General features: G+C 49.9%; 10 protein-coding genes across 10 annotated transcripts; 4 read left to right on the top strand and 6 right to left on the bottom strand.

The window, feature by feature from the left end:
- Positions 1–26: 26 nt before the first annotated feature.
- On the bottom strand, positions 27–851 carry BKA67DRAFT_557352 (uncharacterized protein). The gene is made up of 2 exons (XM_046102245.1): positions 582–851; positions 27–533 (listed from the first exon to the last, which is right to left on the bottom strand). Exons 1-2 carry the CDS (start codon positions 648–650, stop codon positions 378–380), a joined length of 225 nt encoding a protein of 74 aa, XP_045962413.1. The 5' UTR covers positions 651–851; the 3' UTR covers positions 27–377.
- Positions 852–5,669: 4,818 nt separating this feature from the next.
- Positions 5,670–7,710, top strand: BKA67DRAFT_557350 (uncharacterized protein). Its single transcript, XM_046102244.1, has 5 exons — positions 5,670–6,070; positions 6,133–6,247; positions 6,315–6,601; positions 6,652–6,773; positions 6,826–7,710. Exons 1-5 carry the CDS (start codon positions 5,762–5,764, stop codon positions 7,526–7,528), a joined length of 1,536 nt encoding a protein of 511 aa, XP_045962412.1. The 5' UTR covers positions 5,670–5,761; the 3' UTR covers positions 7,529–7,710.
- Positions 7,711–8,434: 724 nt separating this feature from the next.
- Positions 8,435–8,934, top strand: BKA67DRAFT_557346 (uncharacterized protein; the record flags this gene model as incomplete). The annotated part of the gene is made up of 1 exon (XM_046102243.1): positions 8,435–8,934. A coding segment is annotated over exon 1 (340 nt), but the record flags the coding sequence as incomplete, so codon positions are not given.
- Positions 8,935–9,070: 136 nt separating this feature from the next.
- On the bottom strand, positions 9,071–13,293 carry BKA67DRAFT_656393 (Urb2/Npa2 family-domain-containing protein; the record flags this gene model as incomplete). Its single annotated transcript, XM_046106932.1, has 4 exons — positions 9,071–9,876; positions 9,927–10,692; positions 10,792–13,218; positions 13,273–13,293. 4 exons carry the CDS (start codon positions 13,291–13,293, stop codon positions 9,071–9,073), a joined length of 4,020 nt encoding a protein of 1,339 aa, XP_045962410.1.
- A 627-nt stretch (positions 13,294–13,920) lies between these two features.
- On the top strand, positions 13,921–14,225 carry BKA67DRAFT_506902 (uncharacterized protein; the record flags this gene model as incomplete). The annotated part of the gene is made up of 2 exons (XM_046097144.1): positions 13,921–13,977; positions 14,031–14,225. Coding segments are annotated over 2 exons (252 nt in total), but the record flags the coding sequence as incomplete, so codon positions are not given.
- A 236-nt stretch (positions 14,226–14,461) lies between these two features.
- BKA67DRAFT_207625 (uncharacterized protein) lies at positions 14,462–15,776 on the top strand. The gene has a single exon (XM_046095467.1). It carries the CDS (start codon positions 14,734–14,736, stop codon positions 15,634–15,636), a length of 903 nt encoding a protein of 300 aa, XP_045962408.1. The 5' UTR covers positions 14,462–14,733; the 3' UTR covers positions 15,637–15,776.
- Positions 15,777–16,172: 396 nt separating this feature from the next.
- BKA67DRAFT_533342 (uncharacterized protein) lies at positions 16,173–16,991 on the bottom strand (the record flags this gene model as incomplete). The annotated part of the gene is made up of 1 exon (XM_046099683.1): positions 16,173–16,991. The coding sequence occupies one exon, from the start codon at positions 16,989–16,991 to the stop codon at positions 16,173–16,175; it is 819 nt and encodes a 272-aa protein (XP_045962407.1).
- Positions 16,992–17,251: 260 nt separating this feature from the next.
- On the bottom strand, positions 17,252–19,135 carry BKA67DRAFT_533341 (uncharacterized protein; the record flags this gene model as incomplete). The annotated part of the gene is made up of 4 exons (XM_046099682.1): positions 17,252–17,629; positions 17,690–17,978; positions 18,031–18,472; positions 18,553–19,135. The coding sequence occupies 4 exons, from the start codon at positions 19,133–19,135 to the stop codon at positions 17,252–17,254; spliced, it is 1,692 nt and encodes a 563-aa protein (XP_045962406.1).
- An 850-nt stretch (positions 19,136–19,985) lies between these two features.
- Positions 19,986–22,387, bottom strand: BKA67DRAFT_557335 (DNA photolyase). Its single transcript, XM_046102242.1, has 2 exons — positions 22,130–22,387; positions 19,986–22,078 (listed from the first exon to the last, which is right to left on the bottom strand). The coding sequence occupies exons 1-2, from the start codon at positions 22,297–22,299 to the stop codon at positions 20,362–20,364; spliced, it is 1,887 nt and encodes a 628-aa protein (XP_045962405.1). The 5' UTR covers positions 22,300–22,387; the 3' UTR covers positions 19,986–20,361.
- A 616-nt stretch (positions 22,388–23,003) lies between these two features.
- Positions 23,004–23,431, bottom strand: BKA67DRAFT_557332 (uncharacterized protein; the record flags this gene model as incomplete). Its single annotated transcript, XM_046102241.1, has 1 exon — positions 23,004–23,431. A coding segment is annotated over exon 1 (252 nt), but the record flags the coding sequence as incomplete, so codon positions are not given.
- Positions 23,432–23,458: the final 27 nt, after the last annotated feature.

Genomic DNA, 23,458 nt, shown 5'->3' with positions numbered 1-23,458 from the left:
AGAAGGCTTAGTTCCCGCCTACGTAATCCCGTAGCCGCCGGCCCTATATAATGCTCTATATACAAAACACACTGGTTTGGCTCTATATCTTTGGCGTTAACCTTAATCCCCTTGTCGAGACCACCTCTCGCGCTTACCATAACTTAAGCATCGCGTATTGTCAATGGACCCGTGTAGTTAAACACATTCAATTCCTCGGTCCCGAATTTGCATATTGTTCCTAGCCTTGTTTCATAGCTTACATTTTCGTGCCCTCAATAGGCGTCGACGTTTAAAGCCCTTGTCTAAATTAATATAGAAATTAAGCTTGTCTTCGATATAATTAACATTTTTAGTATAGACCTTTAGGAGCATGCTAGTTCCACTGTAGTCTTCAATCAGCCGATATATTGTGCTCGGAAGGCTTTTGTCCGCTTATTACAAAAAGCTACGAGAGCAGGCCCACCCGGAAGATGAGACAATGTAGTGACGTAAAAGAGATTTCGAACATTCGATGGTCTATTAGCGTATATTCCGCCTCGGGAACGGAAGTCCTACGCTTAATTAATAAAAGAAGAGAAGTAAGGTACCAAGGAGCTTACCGGGATGCTAATGTTAGTACTTATTCCCATACTAGTCACGATGACGATATTATTAAATAGTGACACCATACCGGCGATCCGTTACAAATAGTTATCGGACGGACTTACAACGTAAATTATTTTCACCGTAAGAGCTATGATTATAACAGAGAATTAAACTCGTAAACGGGCGAGAGGTAGAGTAGATATCATAGCTAATGTATTAATATAAAGTGAAAAAGGAGAGCAATTACAGGGAGCTAGATAAGGATCCAGGAGGTTTAAATAACCCGATTTATGGTTACACGAAGATCTCGTTGCTTTAAGCCGACCTAAAAGAGTTATCTCTCGATAATGAGATGGGTCCAAACACTAGTGACTTACGTTGTTACGCCTAACGTACCCCACGGGCGAACGGATCACACGGGCGAACGAACCACTTTAGATCATTTTCTTACTATCTGACTTTATTCCTTAATACTACCATAACGCAACATGGTCGGTACTTATAATAAAGGCCAAATTAATCTAGCGCTCTAAGCGCTTCGTACGAACCTAAAATTAAGTTTGCGACATACCGCTACGACGTATAATATATTATATAATACCTTACGTAGCCGATAATGCGGTAGAATTACACGGCGCGAAATCTCCGTAAATAATCGAAAAATTAAGCGATTCTAAAGAACTAGTAATTATACGATATATAATTAACTTAGATTCGCGATCATTTCCTCCTCGAATAAGTAGTATCGAAGATATGGCGAACCGACTCCTTTCCTAACGCGCCGCGGGACGCGTCGGAGTAAACTGGGCGTTAACCTTCGTACGACGACAACCATAACTCCGGACGCGTTTTAATCGACGGATCGATTACTAAAGGGTCCTTTACGAAGATCTAAACGCGTATCGCGCGTGGTTTACCCTCGTACGAAACGTAATCTAAAAATACCTAGGACCTCGTCTAGTCTTTCTCTTATTTAAGAATTAAAGACCCCGAATAACCTAATCGAGGAATTATAACAAAGCGAATATATACGAAATAGTATCGTATAATACTAGAATAGCTCTTTTACGGCTATAGACCAATTTGCGAAGGGTATAACGTAAGTAATATACCGGCTCGTTCTTTTAAAAGGCGAGAATCTTACACTTCGAAAGGCGAATAATCTATTAAGCCGACGCCGTTTTACGAAAAAGACCTAATTATAAGATAGAAGGTCACTTAGTATACAAGCTATAAAAGACTTACAGTCTTAAAAAGAGGTAGACGGGCAATTATAAGGTGAATCACGTTAAGGTAGTAGTCGTACGAAAAGGGTTAAGACGCAGCTATAGCGCTATAAAAGGTGCGGAGAGCCCGGACATAATACGCGCACTTGTTAAAATGTTATAGAATCGTCCTCTTTAAACGAGGACGATTAATTTGAATTGATTTTTAGCGTTGTTGTAAAGATGACTTATACTTTATGGTACGAGGTTGTAAGAAGTGGTTCGTTCGCCCGTGTGATCTGTTCGCCCGTGGGGTACGTTATATCACGACTTATTTCATTGTCTAGGGGTAATACTACAGCAAATTTAATACGCTTTATTAACTAGGCCCTAATAGCGGATGGTTCCTAATTATGATCCGTGGTTAGTTGTATCCATAAGATGCAAGATATTTCTACCGAATTATCCAAACTTGAGAACCGTAGCCAGTACATTAAAGCTGAGTGTGACGCCTAAGCTATCGGTCCAAACGAAGAGGACTTAGTAAACATGAAATATGTGATTAGAATATTACTTGCTATCTGTCGACTTGAGTGAGATGTTTCGGCATAACAGAGTGTAGTGGCTCGCTAAATGCATCCTGCCCGTCCGTTATAGCACGAACGTTTCGTAAGCTAAACTTCTATCGGTAGTAAGGCTTGAGCAGGCAACGAGCTTGAAATATCACGGACTAAAGCCGATTGCTCTGCTTTAGCTCGCGACCGTTTCCTCGGTACGTGGTCGGGATGTTAAAGTCGTCTAAATGGGCCCCCGCCTTTATGCTAATCAACGAGATATATATATCACGACTAGGCACCCTTGATCTTAACCATAGAGGCCCCGTTACGAAGGCATATATGGTACAGAAATGTTTGTTAGACAATATTTTCTTTATGCTTTGCATAGTGGTTCAAAAAGCCGCCTCCCTGCGCAGACTCGTTGCAACAATGTAGCAACAGCTTTTGCCGTGTTTCGTGCCGCTTCGACCTCCTTTACGATATGCAGTAACCGGAGAATACTCTGCCAGCCAATTCGCACGATTAGTGTTAGTATCAAGAGGCGGCGTTGGCGAGCATTCAATACCGTGCACCAACTTGGTACAATTGCTCGTCAGCTTCCAAAAAGCAACATTCCAGACATCTCAATAGCTTCCCAGATAGATTTCCCGGCTTTCCGTACCTATAGTGTTCGCCGATATTATGCCTACTGAGGGGATGGCACAAAGAAAAACCAGCTATAGCCGAGGACGTGTCTGAACGGTTCATTGAGAGGCGCCATCGTAGGGAGGTTTGGTATTACTGTGGAAGGCCGCGTATGGTCTATGAGCAGCTTAACTTCCTTAGCTCTATCGGCGAGAAAAGTTGTTTTGCGACTCTGTCGAAGTTCGCATTAAGGGTCGCTTGTGAGTACATCACGAACTCTAGACTAAGAAGATTGGGCTTACGGTGACTCCTTGGTATTGAACCAGAAGATGCTGGTATTGTTACATCATAAGTAGTGTTATGGCAATCGCAGACTGGCTTAGGATTATCCGCGCAATCTGTCTTCCGTAGTTTAGGGGTACCTTCTAGGGACATACTTGATGATAGATAATTATATGAAACGTCAGCCTCATTGATCACTCCACAGGCCATATATTATATAATTCAGGTACTATGATACTAGAAGGAGAGAAGCTGAAACTTAAGTCTGGTTGCACCAACCTTGTAGAGAACATAAAACGGATGCAGGTGCAGCTGAAACTCCTGCCAAGCATTAGATATCGGCATTTCGAGGCCAGGAGCATCTACTTGGTAATAATTTTTGCACTACTATCCACTTTATGCGATGGAGGCATATATAATTCAACAAATAAGGATGTCTATGACTTCCAATACCGGATGGCATCCAGACTGGCTTAGCAAGTACCATTGATATATAATGTACATAAAATTTCATAGAGACAATACAGTGATAGCTACCAGAATAGCATGAGCATGAAGGGTTGTGTGCGTCAAGACATCGTTATTTCTTTGACACTTCATGATTTTCATTACTTTTCCAATACGGCACTACCTATTTTGATCCAGTAGATAAAAGGAAGCCATGGACAAAAGAGAAGGTTACCTCCAGCCTGAGTTTTCTGATACGTAAACCTCTTCCGTCTATGCCATCCTCGTTGAACTCTCTTCTCCCATGCCCTCTTCTCTCACACTCTCATCTTCGACATTCGCTTCCTTCTTTAATCTTCGATCCTTCAACTCGTTACCCTCTATAGTACTATTTCTGTCCACAGTCTGTCAGAGCTTATCCGGTATCGGATTGCAATAGGATATATAAGGGCTGGAATCCTCCATACCTGATAGAGAGAAGGGCTCAGCGCGTCAATACTAGCACCCTAGCACTCCCTTGCAACACCAACGTCTGATAACCGTGTCATTGCTGCCGATCGTCAAGTTATCTCCAGCTGCGGTTGAGTACAATGTCGAGTCAATCAGCAGATAGTACTCGTCAGTGGTGATGTTGTCAATGTATCGCAGAGTTGTTGAAGCCAGGAAGTTGATATTTATAGCTCACTAAACAATGCGTCAATCCTTGCGTCAACCCCCTGGTGATCTGTCTGACGACGCGGCTTCAGTAGACGAAGTGAAGAGATGGATCGCGGCGTAAAGTGGCATCGTGGCCGCGTATCCAAAGGCCTGTATGGCACAACCCCACAAAACAGAACTAGATAACGAGTTGGTAATCAAAGCACTGTGTGACTAAGGAATAAGGACATATTGACTAGTATAGTGCGTGATCACTGTTGCCGGACTTGAATCCTTCAATCATCATAATCATGAAGATGGGTACCAGTTGTCCGCCAAACTGGAACGCGTAGAGAGAAAGTGCGGGATATGAACCATCTGTAATGTTCGCCCAAAGCACGGTGGCAAGCTTGAATACGTCATCCGCATAAGGCAGTCCCAACAAACAGATCAAAAGCGGCGCCTCAGGGCCCGGCAAGACGGGATTTGGAGACGCGAAGGATGTCGACGAGGCGGCTAATGTAGCCATTGCGAGATGTTTGGCCATGGTTTGGGTCATGCGGAGTTTGCACTCCCCCTCATAAAAAATGTGGGAATGGTTTGTTTCTAAATAGGGTTAAAATCAGGCTTGAGCTTACGAAGAACCCTATCCTCGTGGAGCGAGTTGTTTTGAGCTTCGCTCATGAGTTGCATTCGATACTGGCAAATATTGTAGGGACTATTGAATGGGAGATTGCCCGTGGCTCTCTAAGCGAGAGCAGGAGGGAAATAACCCCATATACAAATGAAAGTATACCAGCCAAGCCACGAAGTTAATGCATACACAAGCCTTCGATTTTGTAGCGGTTCTACAGGATATCTTGCTTATTTGACAGTCATAGATCGAGTATGGACGCGGCCCGGGAGCTAACTATCTAGGTGATTGCATGTACACTTGTACCACATGATATGTCCATGAACATGCCTTAACGTCTAAGTAGCTAGCTCTTCATAGCCTGGCTGAGAAAAGTACTGATATTGAAGGCATATTTTGAAAGGCCCATTTGTGATAGAAAGCACGACGTGCGCTTAGTCGTCTATTGTTGCATCCGACGTAGTTTTCCACCGGTGAAAAATGGTGGAAAATATGCCTCAATAATAAAGGATTTAATCAGATTAGAATATTATGGTATCGTATTATAAATGTAGCGAGAAAAAAGTGTAGTTTTATTAAGTGTTGAGCAACAAGTGAGTGTGAAGGACGTGGTCGCATTTAGTCTAACCTTGCTATGTATCGTTAGCTATGGAAGCGGGCGGGGTTAGGCCAGTATTTTGGAGATACGTCGGATCGGAGATAAGTACACACGAAAGACCGGTCCTTATATCCGACCAAGGTAAGACCAAACCAAGTGCCACATGGAGAAACCTTGATATGGCAATCAGAAGTGTAACAAAACTTGAGAAATGCCACAGCTCAGATTTATCTCCGTAGAAGGTAGGGACGGAAAGGCATCAAAATTGACCAGTTCCGTCAGGAGTCATGCGATACGCGCAGGTCTTCGGAAAACCACGCATCCGCGAAGGGTCAAGACGGCAGCAGAACAGTCCTACCGTTCTGCGAAATGCAGGGATGACCTGATGGCCCACTTCAAATTTCCTGAAGAATTCCAATCACTGACGGGCCTGTCTGGGCCTGGCAATGCGTCCGCTAGACTGGCACTCCAAGAGTGCAGAACTGCACACACCAATTCTGTACCCCAGACATTTGTGGAGGTGGGGCTTCGTCTTAGTTACGATCCGTATCGATACATGAGCTGATGCTACTTCGACACCAGACTTCGACACAACTGCGGGCATATCACATACAGGCTGTGTGTGCAGGCAGCATTGATCCATTCAATAGTCTCCCAATACCGACAAATCCAGAGGTAGACTGCCTAATCAAGTACTGTAGGTCCTCGGAGTACTTACCATCAGGATATGATCATGGGCTGATTTCCCCGGCTCGGCTCGCTAGTAATTACTAAGTTCGGCCTCAACTTGGCCACAGTCGACCGCAGGAAGTCGTGGTTCCCCTATGCATTACAGAACGCGCCGATGATGCACAGCACTCTCGCAATGACTGCGGCATTGTGGCGAGCAGAACATTCAGCTCTAGAGTATTCGATTCAGGTGGAGGGCATACACCAGAAAGGCGAGGCGATGCGAGAGATCAGGACCAAGCTCGCACATGCTGAGTCTGTCGGCAATGATGACGATATGAATTTCTTGATGGCCACCATGTCAACTTTGGGAATTGTCGAGGTGAATGAGGCGCGTACAGTGAACCCTGCAGTGGACTAACACGACTCTAGACCTGCGATGGTGACTTCGAGGCCGCTGAGACGCATCTACGAGGCGTGCAAGATCTTTTCAGCTCACGAGGCGGTCATGACAGCCTCAAAGACGATTTCGTGCTTTGCAAGTCAATCAACCTGTAAGATTCAGCAATCCCTTCTTCCTGAACCTCACTAACGTAAAAGAATTAGGGCCGACATCCAGGTCGCCGTCGCACTGGGCCATCGACTCAAATTTCCTCTTCTGCACACAGACCAGGCATATCTCCCGGCATCAATAATAGAGCAGGCTTGGTACCCGCCACTGGATCATTCAATACTCAACGATAGCTCGTACTATCATGTTCGGATATTCGTCCAGATAAGACAGCTGCTTTTGGCACGCCAGTCATCAGTGGTCTCTCTGGATGCCCTACGGACTCTATTAAATATGGCGGATGATGCAATCTTAAGGCACCTCTACCAAGACTCGACCGACGTGTCGGATGCCAGCAGACGCTCACGTGCGCTCGTCCTAGCTGCGCACGTCTTCACGTACGTCACGTTGCGTCAGGTGCCGCCATCGAGCCCCTTAGTTCGCCGAATGTGCGCTAGACTTCAAAGTATAGTCGGGTTGACATCATCTGCCAGGGAAATCTGGACAGAGAACATGGCGGCACTGTTGTGGGTAGCTTTCGTCGGGCTGCTCGGGATGGGGACGGGGACGGGGGCGAAAACCCCTCCGGGAGGGCAGTGGTTCCTGGCCCTTTTTCAATGCACTGTACAAAGGCATCCACAAGGATGTTCTCCGGGTGATGGCAGCATTCGCAGGTTGTTGTCTTCGTTTCTTTGGGATGAGCTTTGTTGCCAGCCACTCCTAGCTGGGTTAGAGGAGCGGTTAGGTCAGGCACTATAGCTGAGTAAGCCCGGTGATTGGAAAAGCATTTTGACCCACCCTTCCGAAATAGGAAATATGTTTGAGTAGGATTTGTGACACTGTGCTCGAGTGGAGTGTATCATATTGCCTAAACAGGCGAAACTGACGCATGCAGCCTTTCCAGCGCGTATAGCCAAGCGTTTAATAAGTATAAAAGAGACAGATCAATCACAAATATCGCCACGAAAACATCATAAACGAGGTCCTTAACCTTTCTAGTAGATAACACTGTGCATTTCTATTAACCATGACCGGAGAACTCGTTTTGCTTACCGGAGGCACTGGCTTCCTTGGGTACGCTATTCTAGTAGACCTCCTAAAGAGCGGTTATCGAGTCCGCGTCGCGGCCCGCTCACAAGCCAAGATCGACAAGGTGCAGGCAGCCCCCTCCATCACCGACCTGAACCCCTCCGCGACGCAGCTGATGTTTGTGATCGTGCCGGACATGGCAGTGGCCGGCGCGTACGATGAAGCCGTGCAGGGCGTCGACTTCATCATTCACACCGCCGCACCTATCAGTAGCGCAGGGGAGGGCTCGGCCGCGCCGAAGGACCACCTGGCGGCGCTCCTGGTCGCATCCTCCGTAGAGGGCACCCTCGGCATCCTCAAGTCTGCACACGAGAAGGGCGGGACGGTAAGACGCATCGTCATGACGAGCTCCACAGTAGCCATCGCGCCCGCGAGCGTGTACACCGACGCCGGCGCCACGGGGCGCGAGGAGGTCGTGCGCGGGCCCGGGCACCGCGTGCCCGTCCCGCCACCGCCGTACGACTCGGAGCTCCAGGCGTACTGCGCGGGCAAGGCGGCGGCCCTGGACGCCTCCGAGGCGTTCATGAGGAGCAGGGCCGGGACGACGGCGAGCTTCGACCTCGTGTCCATCATGCCGTCCTGGATCTTCGGCAGGGACGAGCTCGTCGCTGACGCCAAGGAAATGCTCTCCAACGGTGCGACGGGCATGCTGATCGGCGGCCTGCTGACCGGCGACCGCGGCGTGGGCATGGTCGGAAACGCCGTCCTCTGTGCGAACGTGGCTCGAGCGCATGTCAGGGCGCTGGACCCCGCCGTTGAGGGGAACCAGTCCTTTCTCCTCAATGCCGAGCCAAGGTGGGAGGACACGGTTCCGATTGCCAAGAAGCATTTCCCGGAGGCTTTCAGATCAGGCCTCTTTCGGGAGGGTGGTTGGCAGCCGCCGACTATACCCCTGAAGTGGGACTCAAGTAAGGTATGTGCTCGTGATTGTATCGATACGTCTTTGTCTTGGGTGGTGTTAATTTGAGATTCAACAGGCGCGAGACGTTCTTGGCATTGACCTTGCACCATATGACACGATGGTGAAGGAGGTGGTTGGGCAATACTTAGAACTAGCGAAGAGAAAGGACCAATGAGACAAAAGGTGTTGCTTTTGGCATGTGGTTAGCAAGCAGTGTTTCTGTTCTATAGTTGGGCAATCCAAATAAAATAGGCTTCACCCTATGACTATTTTCAACTCGCTGAAAGATACCAGCTCGAACCCATCTATGTCTATACACCACTCCACTTGCCGAACTTCTTCCACTCTGTGAACAAGCTTCTAAAGATAGCCCGTCCACTCTCATCCACAGCCTCGCTCAGTATCCTCCGATTGCTGTCTGGTGTAATACCCAAGATTGAGTACACACCTGTAGCCAATTCTTTACGCACATCCCTCGACACATCGCCCTCCAACTGGAGCTTGATGTAGAGTGCAATGACCCAGAACATGTGCTGTCCCGCCGATCGTTTCACGGCATCAGTTGCAGAGTCGAGGCTGTTGTGCTTGCCACGGGCAACCGAGGCAGCACTTGGCTCGCAGACCAAGGTAAGAAGACGGGCAAACTTGGCGCCGTGGCGGGCTTTGAGACGAGTGTCTAACCAAGGAGGGTACAAAAAGCTACTGTTGGTCTGCTTGGACTTGGCAGGGTTGGCAAGCAGAACACGGAGTAGGGTCTGGAGGGTTGACACCAAGAGGTGGTGATGTCCCTCCAGACGCAGCCTGTGGCGCTTGATGATAATGGCCGTTAAGCGGTAGAGGGTGTCGAACACTCCTCCGGCTACGCTAGACTCCGGATCGCTCAATCTGGGGCCTTCTGACGAACAAACGGCGGCAACAACTGCCATAGTATGTTCAATATTGACTTGAGTCATTGAACTGGCATGTTTGTCGAGCAGAAGCTCAATTACTTGGGCGGTGTTTTGGAATTGCTCCAATGTCCTTGTCTTTCTGGCAAGTGAGTTACAAAGAATGACTTGAACCGAGGCAAGGTCAAAGGTCTTGCCCTCTTCGGTTACCGCGGATAATGGGGCTGAGACTATATGACCAGTTAGCAATTTGTAGCCGAATACATTTGGTAAGGCATACCTTGAATGGCCTCGATGATCCTGCCCAAGACCGTGTAGGGAATGCTAGGATTCTGCCATGATGAACAGTCCTTCAGTAAGTCATGAAGCAGACTAGTTCTGGCTGATGCATCGAGGTCTTTGATTGACGCATCAACAAATTCGTTGATAGCCAGAGAATCGGCACTCGAAGAATATTCTTGGCTCATTTGCTTCAACAAAATATCAGAACTGGACACTCCCTTGTTGTAAGTCAAAAAAGTAAAGAGTTTCCATCCTGTAGGGACGCCTTCAGAGGAGAGTGTATGGCCAGCGTCCTGCAGCCTCGCGACGACCTTTGAAGATAGCTTGATTGGCTGGGCTGACAATCTGTCCCCAATAACGGCGGCCGCGCGCAACGTCAGATCTAGCACCATCAGATCGTCTTCGGATTTGGCAAACTTTCCAGGCTTCTTGAGTTTTGACGAAAATTCGGCGATACTGTGGCCGACAAGCTCGCGTAGTTTTTCGGCGACCTGTTCCTGGTTCAGGCCATGTTTGGCCTTGGTAGATGACCCCTGCAAAGCAATGACCACACTCTTCAGAACTATTAACGGCATGATTGGGTTGTCGGTTTGCTCTATGTCAAGTCCTTCGATGTAGCGAAGAATCTGGTCGAGGTAGGTGGCCGAGGACTCAACATTGCGAACCATTTGACCAATCATGAGCAGGGCCAGTTTCTCTAGGAAGGGCAGTAGTTCAGAAGATATGTTCACGAGGAGGCCTTGGACATCGTCGAATGCCATACCCTATATCTCATTTAGTTAACCAAATCACGTTTGACATACAGGGAGAGGGAAGAGATGTTTCTCTGTTTCGGAATTGACAATCACAGACAGTTTACTTACGTCGTAGAAGGTCGGTTGCGTCATGACCAAGATTAACAGGCGTAGAATGCGTTCATGAGCAATGGGGAATTCTCTTGAGCCAGCCTCAACCTCTGTTTTCCGATTCCTCCACGATGACATGATCCTCTTGCGGCGATCTTTCGTGAACACTTCTGGTGGAAAGTCAAGAAGAGCCGAGATCGTCGTTGAGCTCGTCGCAGAGCCAGTCCAGCCACACACATCAGAGCTCTCTAGTTTAGATATTAGAGGTTGAATTAACGCCTCCACGATTTCCTCGTCGTCCTGCACAGCATCGTCTTTGGGAACACGCTGAAGAATAGTCTCGCTAGGCCGCACCATGATTTTGGCGGCGTTGGACTCAATGCGGTTGAACAGTATTCCAAGCAAATTGCTGATTTGTTCTTCCCCACTAGATGCTTGGCTGATGGCTGGGAACTGGTTAAAAACAAGATCTATGTATCTAGACACCACCGGAAAGCGATTTTCGTCTTTGACTTCTGCGATGATGCGCTTCAAAAAGGTGCAAGCCTCGGCTAGCGTATCCTTCAGCTTGTCCCCTTGGGGGTAGTTCGCATGAGATAATTCACAACAGCAAGCAAAAGCCTCGAAGGTTGCAGTATCGGATAGCGATCCACTCGAGAGCAGTCGAGACAAATTTGCCTTGACGTGATCCCAGATGCGATTCACATCAGCAGCGGCAACCCAAGATGTAGTTTTCCTCGTGATGCGCCACCGAGGAGTCAGTACCGAAGAAACCTGAGCTGGATTGTTTGAGGGCTGTAGGACTATGTCGAGCAAATTTGACTTGATAGCGTCAATATAATCCTCATCGGTGATCCCCTGACAAATGGCGTCAAGAACGATCAAGTACGCCTCGGAGTCGTCCTCCTCTTGCAACCTGTCAACCAGGGACGATACTTGTTGGATGGAAAGTGTCCCTTGCAAAAGGTCCGCGCACTGCTCCCGGGCACGAGCGTCGTACCAGGGCGACTGATCGAGGGATTCGCCTTTCGAAAGCAGTTGAGAAATTTGACCATGCCATTTCTTAATGAAATTGATCAGGTTGCGGGCCTTGGCGGCAGCTTTCATGAGCGGATTAATGACACCTTCCACTATTTCTTCAAGTTCAAATTCCTCAGCTTTTGTGACAGATGTGACCGAAGCGAGTAGTGCATCAAAAAGCTCCTCATCGAGAAGGAAAGTATCTGAATCGCATGAGATAATGTCGGCCACCAGGCTCCAATTAGTCGCGGCTTGAAGGGCATAGCTTTTGCACACGTGCCTGAGGGTCTCCAGATCCGGCTGGCAACCACGCGTGGCGTTGCTCATCAAGTTTGTGATGACGTGCTCTGCAACATTATGCTCTTCGGCAAAGGTAAGTAGCAGCTTGAAGACGGCGGACGTCCAGGTGAGTCTCTCCCTTTTGGTGATGGGGTCGTCAAGGCCTTGCTGTGACAGGGATAAAAGGTGTGAAAGGATCTTAATGGAGGGCGCCGGGTCCTTCAGAGTAGTAGAATTGGCTATTTCGAGAGCGCCAAGTCCCTTGCCATTTGTGAAAGTACTCCTCGCCGGGTTGATCAGGTTCTTTGTGACGAACTGCCTCATCTGCTGCAACCACGAGCCTTTTCTAAGCAGGTTTCCCTTTACTTTGTCGGGCCCAGAGAGAGCGTCGAGGATGGTGCAGCAAGGATTGTATAAGCTTGCTGCGAACTCGTGGGAATCTTCTGCGCTTCCCAGGTGCAAATCCCAAAAGGCAACAACAGTTTTTGGCCAAGTCTCCTGCTGTTCCACGATACCGTCATGCGGGAGAAGGCTCAGTGAGTGAGCACAGATCCAAAGCAAAGGCGCGACTAAGTCTTTGGCAGCTTCGGCAGGGACGCGGAAAAGCGATTTGATGTGTTCGGCGCCAATCAGGACATGTTCGGAGTGCCGGTCTCTTGTCGTATTCAGACGCTGTAGGAGCTTTTCGAGGGCTCCAAAGAGCTCCGACGCAGATTGCAACAGCGTCTCGGGCAAGCGCAGGGTGGCAAGGTCGAAGGTAAGGGGCTCGTCTCGCTTCCTCTTCTTTTCTTTGGACGGTCTTGTCTTTTCTTGAGATTGGGGCCGTGAAATATCTCTGGCACTCTGCTGCAACACGGCGATGAATTTGCGCTCCAGGAAGATCCTCGAGAGGGAGAAGAGGGAAATCCTCTCAAATAGGCAGCCGATGGTGGTCCATGTCGCAGGATATCGTCGAAGCTGTTCTGCGATGTCGCTACTGCTGTCCATGTGCTTCAACAGCCAGCGCAGGATTGTCTCTTCGGCGGCGCACGATTTGCCGCCTTTCGCAGCGGATAGCTGTTGCCATATATCATTGATTTTGTGGTCGAACGGGCGGGCATCGGATTCGAGAGACCTGGCGGACTTGATGAGGGCCAGTTGCCTCGCCTTGGTAGGGATTAATTTTGTTTCCAGCGCCTCGACCAGTGGCAGTCGACTTACATTGAAGTCCCCGCGGGCCATGGTGAGCAAAATGGCCAAATGGTTATGGCGCTTTGGTCGAAGGCCTGTCTATATCTCCGCCCCAGCTTGATGAATCTCACAACGCTGTCGCTCTTCATGGGCACTTTTGGCTTAGAGCTCCAAGTCCCCGCCAGACCCTCCGTCTCCCAAAATTTCCCAGATTCTGCCATTGCCGAACTCTGCGCTAGGCTATTTACAGCACCGCAGCGAGATGCCATGTGGATATCCATGTCACCGCCTGCGGAATGTAGCGACGACAATTGCAATGGCATGGGGTCGCGGGTACTTTACTGTGCTTAGTGGACTGCTGTAGCTACGCCCTGTAGCCACGCCTAACCTCGCAGGCCTGGTGGGTGAGAGTGCTGTGCGCTTCGGGACAGAGGCAGAGCGGCAAAGGAGGCTCGTGCCCCCCGTCAAAAGTCCCGGTTTTGGCACGGAATCACAAGCGTGGGAGAGCAACAAGCTTGAGCTTTCTCTGAGCTTTCACTACTAGATCGACGACACCACTCTACCACAACAGTCAATTGACTCAATTGCACCACGTATGTATCCATCAAGCTGCACAGCTGCCCGTCCATGCTGATACCGCATTCAGAACCCCCCAAGAAAATGTCCAGCACATCCGTTCCTCCCCCACCGCCCGCGGTCGCACGACCTGTCAGCGAGGCACTTTTGAACGAGAAGGTACCACGCAACACGCCCCCCCCATTGCTCCCTACGCGGCTAACATTCCTCAGTGGGACCGCTGCCTTTCCAACATGCTCATCAAGTCCTCCCTCGGCCTCGGATTCGGTGTCGTCTTCTCAGTCCTCCTCTTCAAGCGCAGGGCGTGGCCCGCCTGGGTCGGTGTCGGTTTCGGCGCTGGAAGGGCATATGAGGAGTGCAACTGGAGTCTGAAGCAGGCCTCGAGGGATCTCAAGAGGGCAGCATAAACCCACCGTCGCGCTTCGCATCGCACCGACCATGGGGGGAAACGTATAACAAACTAGACTCGAGCGCAGACGCAGCGGCCGGAGGAGCGTGACCAAAGGGCCATGTAGAAAAGCAGGGCGGATGCTGTACTACCATTATACAAACCAATAGACGACATTTTCTTTCTCCTTCATGGCCATGACACGACAGGCAATATGCGACAGCTCCAGCGCTTTCCCTAGCTGATAACCCCCTAGGTGATGCGGACTTGGCCGTGGATGGGTGAGTGTTCGTGTTCCCATCACTCTGTTGACAAGTGTAGCGTCCTTTGAACGCATTTGGTCACTCTGACGGGGCAGGCCATGTTTGTTACCCTTGCGAAAGATCCCTCTTAGGTGTCTAAACATGACCACAACTCTCCAAATTCGCGTGGTGAATAAGCTCCATTGCGATGCTATAAATCCAAGTTGAACTCTTGCCTCGAGAAACCGCCAATTTTACACCCAGCCGTACACATTATTGCGGCATATGTCTGACCACTCGGGTTTGAGTATGACTACAATCATCGAAAGAGCGCGAACCTCGCGTACATTCGGTACTGCCGCCCCTCTTCACCTTTCCATGCCCAGATTGCCTCATCATGCTACTCGTCCCGCTCCTTCATTCTTACATTGCCGCCGCCTTGACCGGTTGTACTCGCAGCAGCGATTCCATGAACATCGTAGCTGTAAGTATCGGCATCATCATACTGTGCTCTGCGATATCCTCAGTCCGAAGACAAGATCGAAGGACGAAGGAGATGGTCCGCTTCAAGACTATTCTGCCGACGATTCGTTTCAGAATCAGGGGACCACTTCCAAACACCCGGATGACATCCTGCAACCTAGCGAGCCCATCATGACACCCACAAAGCCAATGTGGGACCAGCCAAACACCATGTCTACGGTGCAAATATCCCCGTATCTTGGAACAAAATACCAAACAGCAGCCTCAGTAGCTGTACTGTTAACTCTAATTCTGGTCGTGGGGCTCGTCCTCTCGAAGTGCTACCGCAAACCGCCGAGATCGGATACAGACAATCTGGAAAAGGTAGACACCGGTAAGCATGACCTGGATGATACCTCGGCGGGGCGGCTCGAAGCTTGGAACGAGCGGAACCTCGATAAGCTCAGAGCACAGCTCCCCTCGCTGCGATCGCGTGCCGCAGTGTACCGCTCCATCACAGAGCCGGATCCAGTAGGCTGTGGCCAAAAGGTCGATGAGGATGCCTGGCGCCGATTCCGCATGCTTTTCGCCGCAAAGGCAGCGTCACGTGATGGGAGCCCTGCCCGAAGGTCCTCCGGGTCCTACAAATCGGACCCAGAAAGTAGTGCCGTAAGTGGTGTGGTGCTCAATATATCTGGGGAGCTGAGGCGCAGGACAAACACCTAGAATGTTGGCGTAGTGTGTGATCCAGGACGAGAAGACGCCGAGAATGGGCCCCTCGATGAGTGAATACAAATGGAATGAAACTCTAGAGATTTGAGAATCGTAGCTATTTCCGCAGGATCCTTCACGAGAAATTACTGCTCTTCTTTCAAATTCTCCATATGAAATTGCTCTTGTCAATTCAGCATTGTCTGCCAGGAGTTATTCATGTCCCCCTGCGGTTTCCTGTAGAAAAGAAGTCGTGTTTTATCGAAGATTGCAAAGAAAGGACCTTTTCCAGGGGAAGGGGAAAGTCAAACATAAAAGCCCTAACTTCGTATGTGTGCATGCCTGTGTACATTCTGCAGTTCTAGGTTTAGTCTATAATTTCATGTCATCGGTTCACCTAGTCAAAAGATAGATACAAGATATTACGGTACGTGATAATATACTTGTACTCTGGAATTGTAGATGATAAGCTATGGTAGTGACACTAACGAATCAAAGCTATCAAGCAGTGGATGAGTCAAGATGGACGGCAAACGCCGCCTCATTTACGTTCATACATCCGTAGCCGTATCGCCGGTAGCTCGACGTATCTCGTCAAGCATGGCTTGAGCACTCAGCGACCCTCTCGGTGTGCCCATGGGAAACTTGTACCTCCCATCCGGCCCACCAGGTGGGTCAACCAACCCGCCCCTGGGCGAGCCATCATACAACGGTATCTGTCCCTCATAACTCCTGGTAGGACAGATCTCTTGTGCCAAGTCCATAGCATCGAGGTCCTCGGTCAAGTTGTACAAAGATGTCACACAAGCTCGCATCCAGCCCATGTACGGGCCGCCTCCACAGTAGGGCGCACACGCAGGATCCTCGGCATCGATGACGACGACGAAAGGTTCAGCGCCGCGAACACCTCTTTGGGGCATCTGAGCCGCATGGGGCGCTTGCAGTAGAGATGCCAACGCGGCCTCGTCTACAACCAAGACGCAGTCCATCCGCACCCCAGATTCCCGTCGCTCCTCGTCAACTGACCCCCGCTGCCTATAACGTGCATACTCCTTTGCCCAGGCAGCGAAGGACGTCCGCACCGAGCCATAGCTTGCTCCCGCCAGAGCAGAACGGTTCGACATGACCGCAAGTGCGAAAGCATTGGATTCCAACGCCGCAGCATCGCCACGTCCGGGGCGCCATAACGCATGCGCGCGTATCTTGGCCAACGCGGAGGACCACTGCTCCTCATCTGTTGTCTCGTCGGCCGCATAAGCGGTGCGGACGAGCACGAAACCCCACTCGCCGGCGAGGTTGTCCATAAGTGAACAAAACGCGGCGGATAGCTCAAGAGCCCCTAGGGCCTTCTTTGATTCGCGATGATCCATCTCGACAATACTAGGCAATAATTCTCTGTGGACCCGCCGATTTGTACAAATCTGAAGAACTGCAGAAGGCACCCGTGGACGAACTAACCTTAGCATATATACCCCACTCTGTTACCGATCAACGTCCTAATTCTGGGAGGCTTGCCGACTCGGCATTATTTTACGCAGCCAAGTCCTCAACCAGCAGAAACCGTCCGCCGTCTTTCTCGAATTGGAAATGAGCATACGATGTCAAGGAAAGAGGGTTGACATTGAGAGTATCACTCGTAGACTTTGAGCTGATCCTCTAAACTTGTCCAAAAGTCCATCTCAAACTCCCAGGGCTGGAACCTCACGGTCGAATCCGGCATGGTACTGAAGTCGAATTGTGCGGCCTGCGTCGAGCCTGTGTCGGTCCCCAGTTGCCTCGACATGACAGCATCAAGTAACGACTGTATAGTCTGCGTGGCCTGCGTGAACAACGCAAAATTTGGATGTCCCTTCTGAATCCAGGCTCCTAGTCTTATCTCCACGACAAGTACGTTCAGATCTTGTATCAGCTGTGAAAAGGACGGGGCGCCATCTGCTTGGAAATGCGTTTGGGGCCCCAAGAGTGCTACCGAACAGATTCCGGCGGCTGGAAGCCCGCATAATGCGACCTATGTGGCTGTCAGCCTAGATTATTCGTCATAATAGGTGCAGTAGAGCGAAATACGCACTTTCCATGTTAAAGAGGTCCCAGAATTGACCAGATGATCTCGGATCACAATGACCTCTACCATGAGGGAGAGCATCTGGGCAGCAACCTTAAGAGTCGAGCTAGTAAGCTCACACATGCTGTTCTGGCCAGCTATGTCAAGAAGCAGGAGTGTATGTAAGTAATCAAGGCGAACCGAAGCAAGAAAGTCCCGGCCGAACGCGCTAGAGTGACAGTCTCGAAGACGCGTGCCCAATTTGAAGTGTGATGGCAACGCATCCCACTGATTTTCTATCCTTGAGCGAAGATTCCTGACAAAGGCATGAGTTTACAAGATTTAGACTGACACTCGAGGATACCTACCTCGTGTGGTCATCATTTCGGCGAGTCGGTCGACTGCAAAATATTTGGAGGATCTCTTCCTTCAAGAGTGCAAAGAGGGCACAACAGCGGACCTCTGCTGTATAACTGATAGCCTCCACGCCGCTCTGCCCACGATCATGGCTAACATCGCTGCTCCCTGGTGTTACCGAGATTGTGGATTCATGTGTGTAGTAATCGTTCCTCGGTGTATAGAATCTGCCACTTGGCATCTGGAAATAGCAATAGTCTTTCACGACGCGCGGCGGCCGACCTAAGAATATCGCTATCATCTTGTCCAATGAGTATATGCGAGCAAAGCAAGTCCTCCGCATCTCTGCGAGGAAGACTGGGATGATAGACGTATTTTCATCAATTTTCTCGTGCAAGCCTAAGGCAAAAAGAGAACTTGTCAGATCTCCTACCCGGCGCCACGAGCGGTAGCCTGTTCACTTTCATCAGTCCACAAGGACGCATTGCGGAAACGGAACATGACGTATCATCAGATGTCCGATATCAACTCACTCTGATCCCCATCGACATGAGTATGAACCATGAAGTTTTCATACTGAAGTATGAGCTGCAGATCATTCAAGCAGTCGAGCGCGAGGCATAACTCTAGGCAGGAATCGCACATATGTGTCAGGGTTCTCATAAGCGACATCCGCTGCTCTTCGCTATCATAAAGGGGAACGAAGGCAGTTGTATCAAGAACGGCCCTGCTTGCGGCCGCCAGAAATATCCCGAGTGTCTCCCAACGCAGATTCTCGTCCACGATCTGTGAAATGAAGTCGCGAAACGTCGAATCCCTGGAAGTTTGAATCGGTTTATTGGAGTTCTCGAGTAGAGTCCTGGCACTCGATGGAAGGGTCAGTTGATTGTCGGGCGGACCAATCGTTGCTACAGCCTCCACGCATGCTGGCACCAACGGTTCAGCTATGTTTAGGTTGACGCCCTTCTTCAACCACGAACGGACTAGATGACAGAGATCTAAGATGTTGAGTTGGTTGAAACGATTCGCGCATCTGATGGCCCGCTCAAGCGTGTCTGGATCCTTGAACAAAGCCACGCCAGCCGGCGATGATACCGCGGCTAGTCGGACATTCATTGCGCTCCGCATTCGGACAGATCAATTCGTTGCTGAAAGAGTCACAGAATCAATCGATTGATGAGAGACTTCTGGTGAACCCGGAATTCATTGGGTCAAAGTTCGCGACACGCCGGTCACGCCGAACAGCCCGATAGCGCCGATTACGACCTTGGTGGGTATACTAGCAATTGACGCGACTAACAAACCAAAGTCCCGACAATGTCTCAGAACAAATTATATATGACTGGTTTCGACGGTCCCACCTTTGCAAACCATGTAGTAATCAGTTTGGATTTGCCTTCAGTCAGGATGGCCAAAGAATCGATGTTGAAAATTAGTGACGGCCACCAATGCTGGAGTTTCCAGCCTCGACGCATGGAGGTCGATCCAGCACAATGGGGCGTCGCGATGTCTTGCACAAGCCAGACCTTTAAAACAAAGAACCATGATCACAAGCCATCCGCAAAAGTTTGGGATTGCAAGTGATATTCCATAGTTTCACTATATACGGAACTGATGCCCCACGGGCTCTGTCCAGAGTCTCGAACGTCGTAAGGAGATATATTGCGTGATACAGGAGCACGACTTGCTCATCATCGAAGACGATTCCTACTATTATCTCGAGCTGGCTCCGTATCACCGGACTGGACATAATCCCCAGACATGCGCCACGTTGTCAGCGGAACGGCTTTTGGAGTCGCTCCTGCCATCATATGTCACCATTGATATCGATGGTTGTGTCATCAGGATGGATTTCTTCAGCAACCGGCCCGGCGCGTGTTCTGATGTCTTCTACAGTATCACATTCGCGGCTGCGTCTCTGGAAAAGATGGAAGAAGCAATCGTGAGGCTTTGTAAAGCTTTAAGAACGAGTTTCTGGTTAGAATCAAGATCATTGTGATTCATGTTTCGTTCAGAAACGCCGGGCCACAACCACGACGGAACCGGCGACAATGTCCTAGGTCGTAGCTCTAATGACTCGATAGAAGCAATGCATCCGGCACTTGATGCTGGCGGTTCGGTGGGGAGGATGAGCAAGTGACAGCCGTTCATACTAAGGCGAATAGCAGGAATGCTCGCGCCTCGGACTTTATCTAAGGTAGAGCAGGTGGGATACTAAGCTCTCTGAAAGCTCCAGTCTTACATACTTCATAGTTCGCAGTGACAGCGAAAGACAAAAGCCCCGAGGACTTGCTAGACATTAATTGAGACGATAAATACCAATACTTACTCATAAAACGAATTTAATACTCGATACCGCGCCTCTGCTTCTTGGCAAACTTATCCATTGGCCCTTGTTTCTCGTGCTTCATCGGCTTCCGCTTCAGTTCAGGATGTCCAGCATCATCGGCGTATTCGCCATTGTCATCATGGTCGCTCCCTGCGAACTGCTCCATCTCCGTCTCGCCTGCCGCCTCAAACAGTTGCCTCCACTCGCCGTTCTTCACCCTCTCGTCATCCCCACGGAGACCAATCGAATACGCCGTCTTGAGCGCCGCAATGCAAACGCCTCTTCTCTCGCCAAAGTCCAGCATAGGCGGCGGGTACGTTCCCTTCCTGCGCTCCCCCAACCCGTCGCCTTCGATCTTGATACCAGCCTTGTCGAGAGCGGCCTTGGGTGCCTTCCAGGGCTCATAGATGTACTTTGCGTCGAGGTTTCTCAACTCAGGCACATATTCTCTGATCAGCTTGCCTTCCTTGTCCCACTTCTGCCCAAAGGCGACGGGGCTGTAACAACGGTAATACTGCGAGAAGAACGCGGTGCAGCTTAGCCACTGCCAATTCCCGGCATTGCATGCGGGCTCATGATCGATGAGAAGCTCTTCGAACACGTCTGCACCGCGCTCCCAGTGGATATAACATCCACCCCTTGTCAGAAAACATGCGACGGCATGTCGGCCCAGATGGTGTATCCAGCCTTCCTGGCGGAGCTGGCGCATGAGCGCGTCGATCCAGGGGAAACCGGTGACGCCGATCTTGTACCGCTGGAACCAGTGCTCTGCTTTCTGGGAATCGATGTGATACTCACCGCTGATCGCGTTCATACCCGTCTCGGTGCCCTCTTCCAGCTTGGAGGGAAGGTGCCACGGTACGAAGCGAACGTATGGATTGTTGGTCGTTTGAATAAATGGTGAGCCGATGGCAGCCTGCGCAGCAAAATACATGTCGCGAAAAAGAAGTTGGCCTGTTAGGCTTTCGGGCGGCGTGGAAGCGCCCTTATATTTGGTGACCAGATCTTGAACGCGCCAGTAAAACAGACGAACAGAGAGCGACCCGAAGTGCATATGCGGGGATAGGAGAGTTGTAGCTTGTGGCCTGAACTCTGCAGGATTTGTCTTCGGCTTCTCGAAGGTGGCAGCGTACTCTTCGTCGGCAATAATATGATCAAGAGTCTTGAGCGCATGGGTTTCTCCGCCCCGATGGGGCGTCGTTGCAGCTGGGAAGCCGAGCTCCTCCAATGTCTCGATGGCGAAGTCACCGTTTGGACCAGCAATACTGTTATACGCCCTTTCCTCCTTATCGCGCAGCGGCGCGCTGAGGTCTGGCTTGCTGTTTGGCTGCTCATAATCAAAGTCCACAGGCATTTCCCCGGGGTCAGGGAGGCTCTTGGGCGCGGGTATGGGTCTGGGAATACCTCCAACCTTCTTGCCCGCGGCTTGAAGCTGCGTAATGGTCATTGTTGGCTTGCCGCCATTCTTCTTGACTACGTCTTCCGAATCCCATAATGTTCTGCCATAAGGACTGATGACCTTGACGCCAGCATACTTGGCTGCCTCTGCGACAGCACTGTCTCGCTCCCGAGCATAAGAATCTGTGTCTTTCTCATAAACCAGATGAGTAACCTTCCAAGCTTTAAAGACCTTGGGAAGCACTGTTTGTGGAGCCTCGCGCAAAACAAAGAGTTTCGACTTCGGATTGAGTTTGGTGATGGACTCCGAAAGGTCATTTTGACAGTCGAGTCTGAGTTTGTGTTTAGTAACGAGTGTCCTTGGCATCGTGATTTCGACTTACAGATATTGCCATCTATTCACACCTCCTTTGGCTCTGTAAACATAATGTGGGTCCCACGTAAAGATGGGCCATAGGACTTCGGGGTCTAAGTCTAAGGCGGCTTTGAGCGCAGGCGAATCATGCAGACGGAGATCAGTCCGGAACCAGTATACTACTCTTGGTCTGCCCATCTTCGTATGCTTAACGTCACCTTGACGAGTGATTGACGAAACGCGGTTTGGCAAAACAATGCCTCATTTGGTGCGAAGCGGTTGTGCGGGCATACAGCGGTCTCAGAAACTTACGCTAGCCTCGTTTTTTAGAAGTCCATGATGTCAACATCCTAAGGTTAGCGACGGTTTGAGCGTTCGAGCGCTAGAAACCGAAAAGAAGCCAGGACGAGTGAAGGTAATGATCAGGCTGAAACCAAAGTAGTATGCATAGGTCTTATCACGTAACGATTACAAACTATACGAGCGCCCTTCTGACGTTTGCTCAAGTTACCATAGTGGCTTATTCCCAAAGACGTATATACATCTTGGATACATCGTGATGATAGAATTGATGATACCCCGTATCAACGACGCCTGCTAGTTTACAGCAACTGTTTGGTTCTCGGTTGCATCTACACACGAATATGAGATTCTGATCTGGACTTTTTGCGAACGGCGAAGAATAAGTTTATATGCATCATGGATCGCGTCGGACCACTCCGTACATGTTCCCCAGAATTCCCTTACAGTATGTAGTTGGTTAGCGCAGGAACAACTGCGGGAAGCGACAAACCCCTGACGATCGCCTTGCATAAAGGGAAAGCAAGTTTCAGCGACTCTTTAGTTAGAAAGCTGACTGGCTAGGTGGATGAGGGATCTTGCGCGTTACTCCAAAGAAAGGCGCATAGCACACCACGGGGGCAGCAGAATGCTCTTCTGAAAAGTAATTGTAGACGTTGGTTGTCCATGTCGATTTTCGTTGTTATAGAACTTAAGTAAAGGATGACCCTTGACTGATGGGCTTGCCGGCCGAGAAATCACGCGATCTAGGGCATTTTGATATTGCGATTTTATGCAACAGCTTTGGTCCCCGCAAGCTCCAGGGAATGCGCAGGCTGTATATACATACAGTATTCTGATTCTGTATACAGGCGGGATCCGTAGCATGGTGCCCTGCGGTTCCGGGTCCGCATTAATCTGGAGGTACAGTACTAGTAGGCAGCATGACTGCAATGTCCTCAATAATAATGGGCCGACGGATGGGGCATGACCAAGCGCTGACTTGCTCAAGAGTGCTAACCTAGCGAAGACAAGCAGAACGTAGCTGTAGAATACAAAAGGCATACTGCACATGGGC

The sequence above is a fragment of the Truncatella angustata genome (assembly GCF_020726525.1).
Source record: "Truncatella angustata strain MPI-SDFR-AT-0073 chromosome Unknown BKA67scaffold_2, whole genome shotgun sequence".
NCBI classification, from domain to species: Eukaryota; Fungi; Ascomycota; class Sordariomycetes; order Amphisphaeriales; family Sporocadaceae; genus Truncatella; species Truncatella angustata.
This window is presented reverse-complemented; position numbering and strand designations above follow the sequence as displayed.

What these genes read in the sequence shown, in the direction of transcription:
- BKA67DRAFT_557335 (XM_046102242.1), bottom strand. Translation starts at nt 22,299, where the DNA reads ATGGGCAGACCAAGAGTAGTATACTGGTTCCGGACTGATCTCCGTCTG. An exon ending in GTGAATAGATGGCAATATCT is followed by an intron (nt 22,079 to 22,129) that starts GTAAGTCGAAAT and finishes ACACAAACTCAG; the next exon opens with ACTCGACTGTCAAAATGACC.
- BKA67DRAFT_207625 (XM_046095467.1), top strand. Translation starts at nt 14,734, where the DNA reads ATGTCTGACCACTCGGGTTTGAGTATGACTACAATCATCGAAAGAGCG.
- BKA67DRAFT_557352 (XM_046102245.1), bottom strand. Translation starts at nt 650, where the DNA reads ATGGTGTCACTATTTAATAATATCGTCATCGTGACTAGTATGGGAATA. An exon ending in GTACTAACATTAGCATCCCG is followed by an intron (nt 534 to 581) that starts GTAAGCTCCTTG and finishes AATTAAGCGTAG; the next exon opens with GACTTCCGTTCCCGAGGCGG.
- BKA67DRAFT_557350 (XM_046102244.1), top strand. Translation starts at nt 5,762, where the DNA reads ATGCCACAGCTCAGATTTATCTCCGTAGAAGGTAGGGACGGAAAGGCA. An exon ending in TACCCCAGACATTTGTGGAG is followed by an intron (nt 6,071 to 6,132) that starts GTGGGGCTTCGT and finishes CTTCGACACCAG; the next exon opens with ACTTCGACACAACTGCGGGC. An exon ending in AGACTGCCTAATCAAGTACT is followed by an intron (nt 6,248 to 6,314) that starts GTAGGTCCTCGG and finishes TCGGCTCGCTAG; the next exon opens with TAATTACTAAGTTCGGCCTC.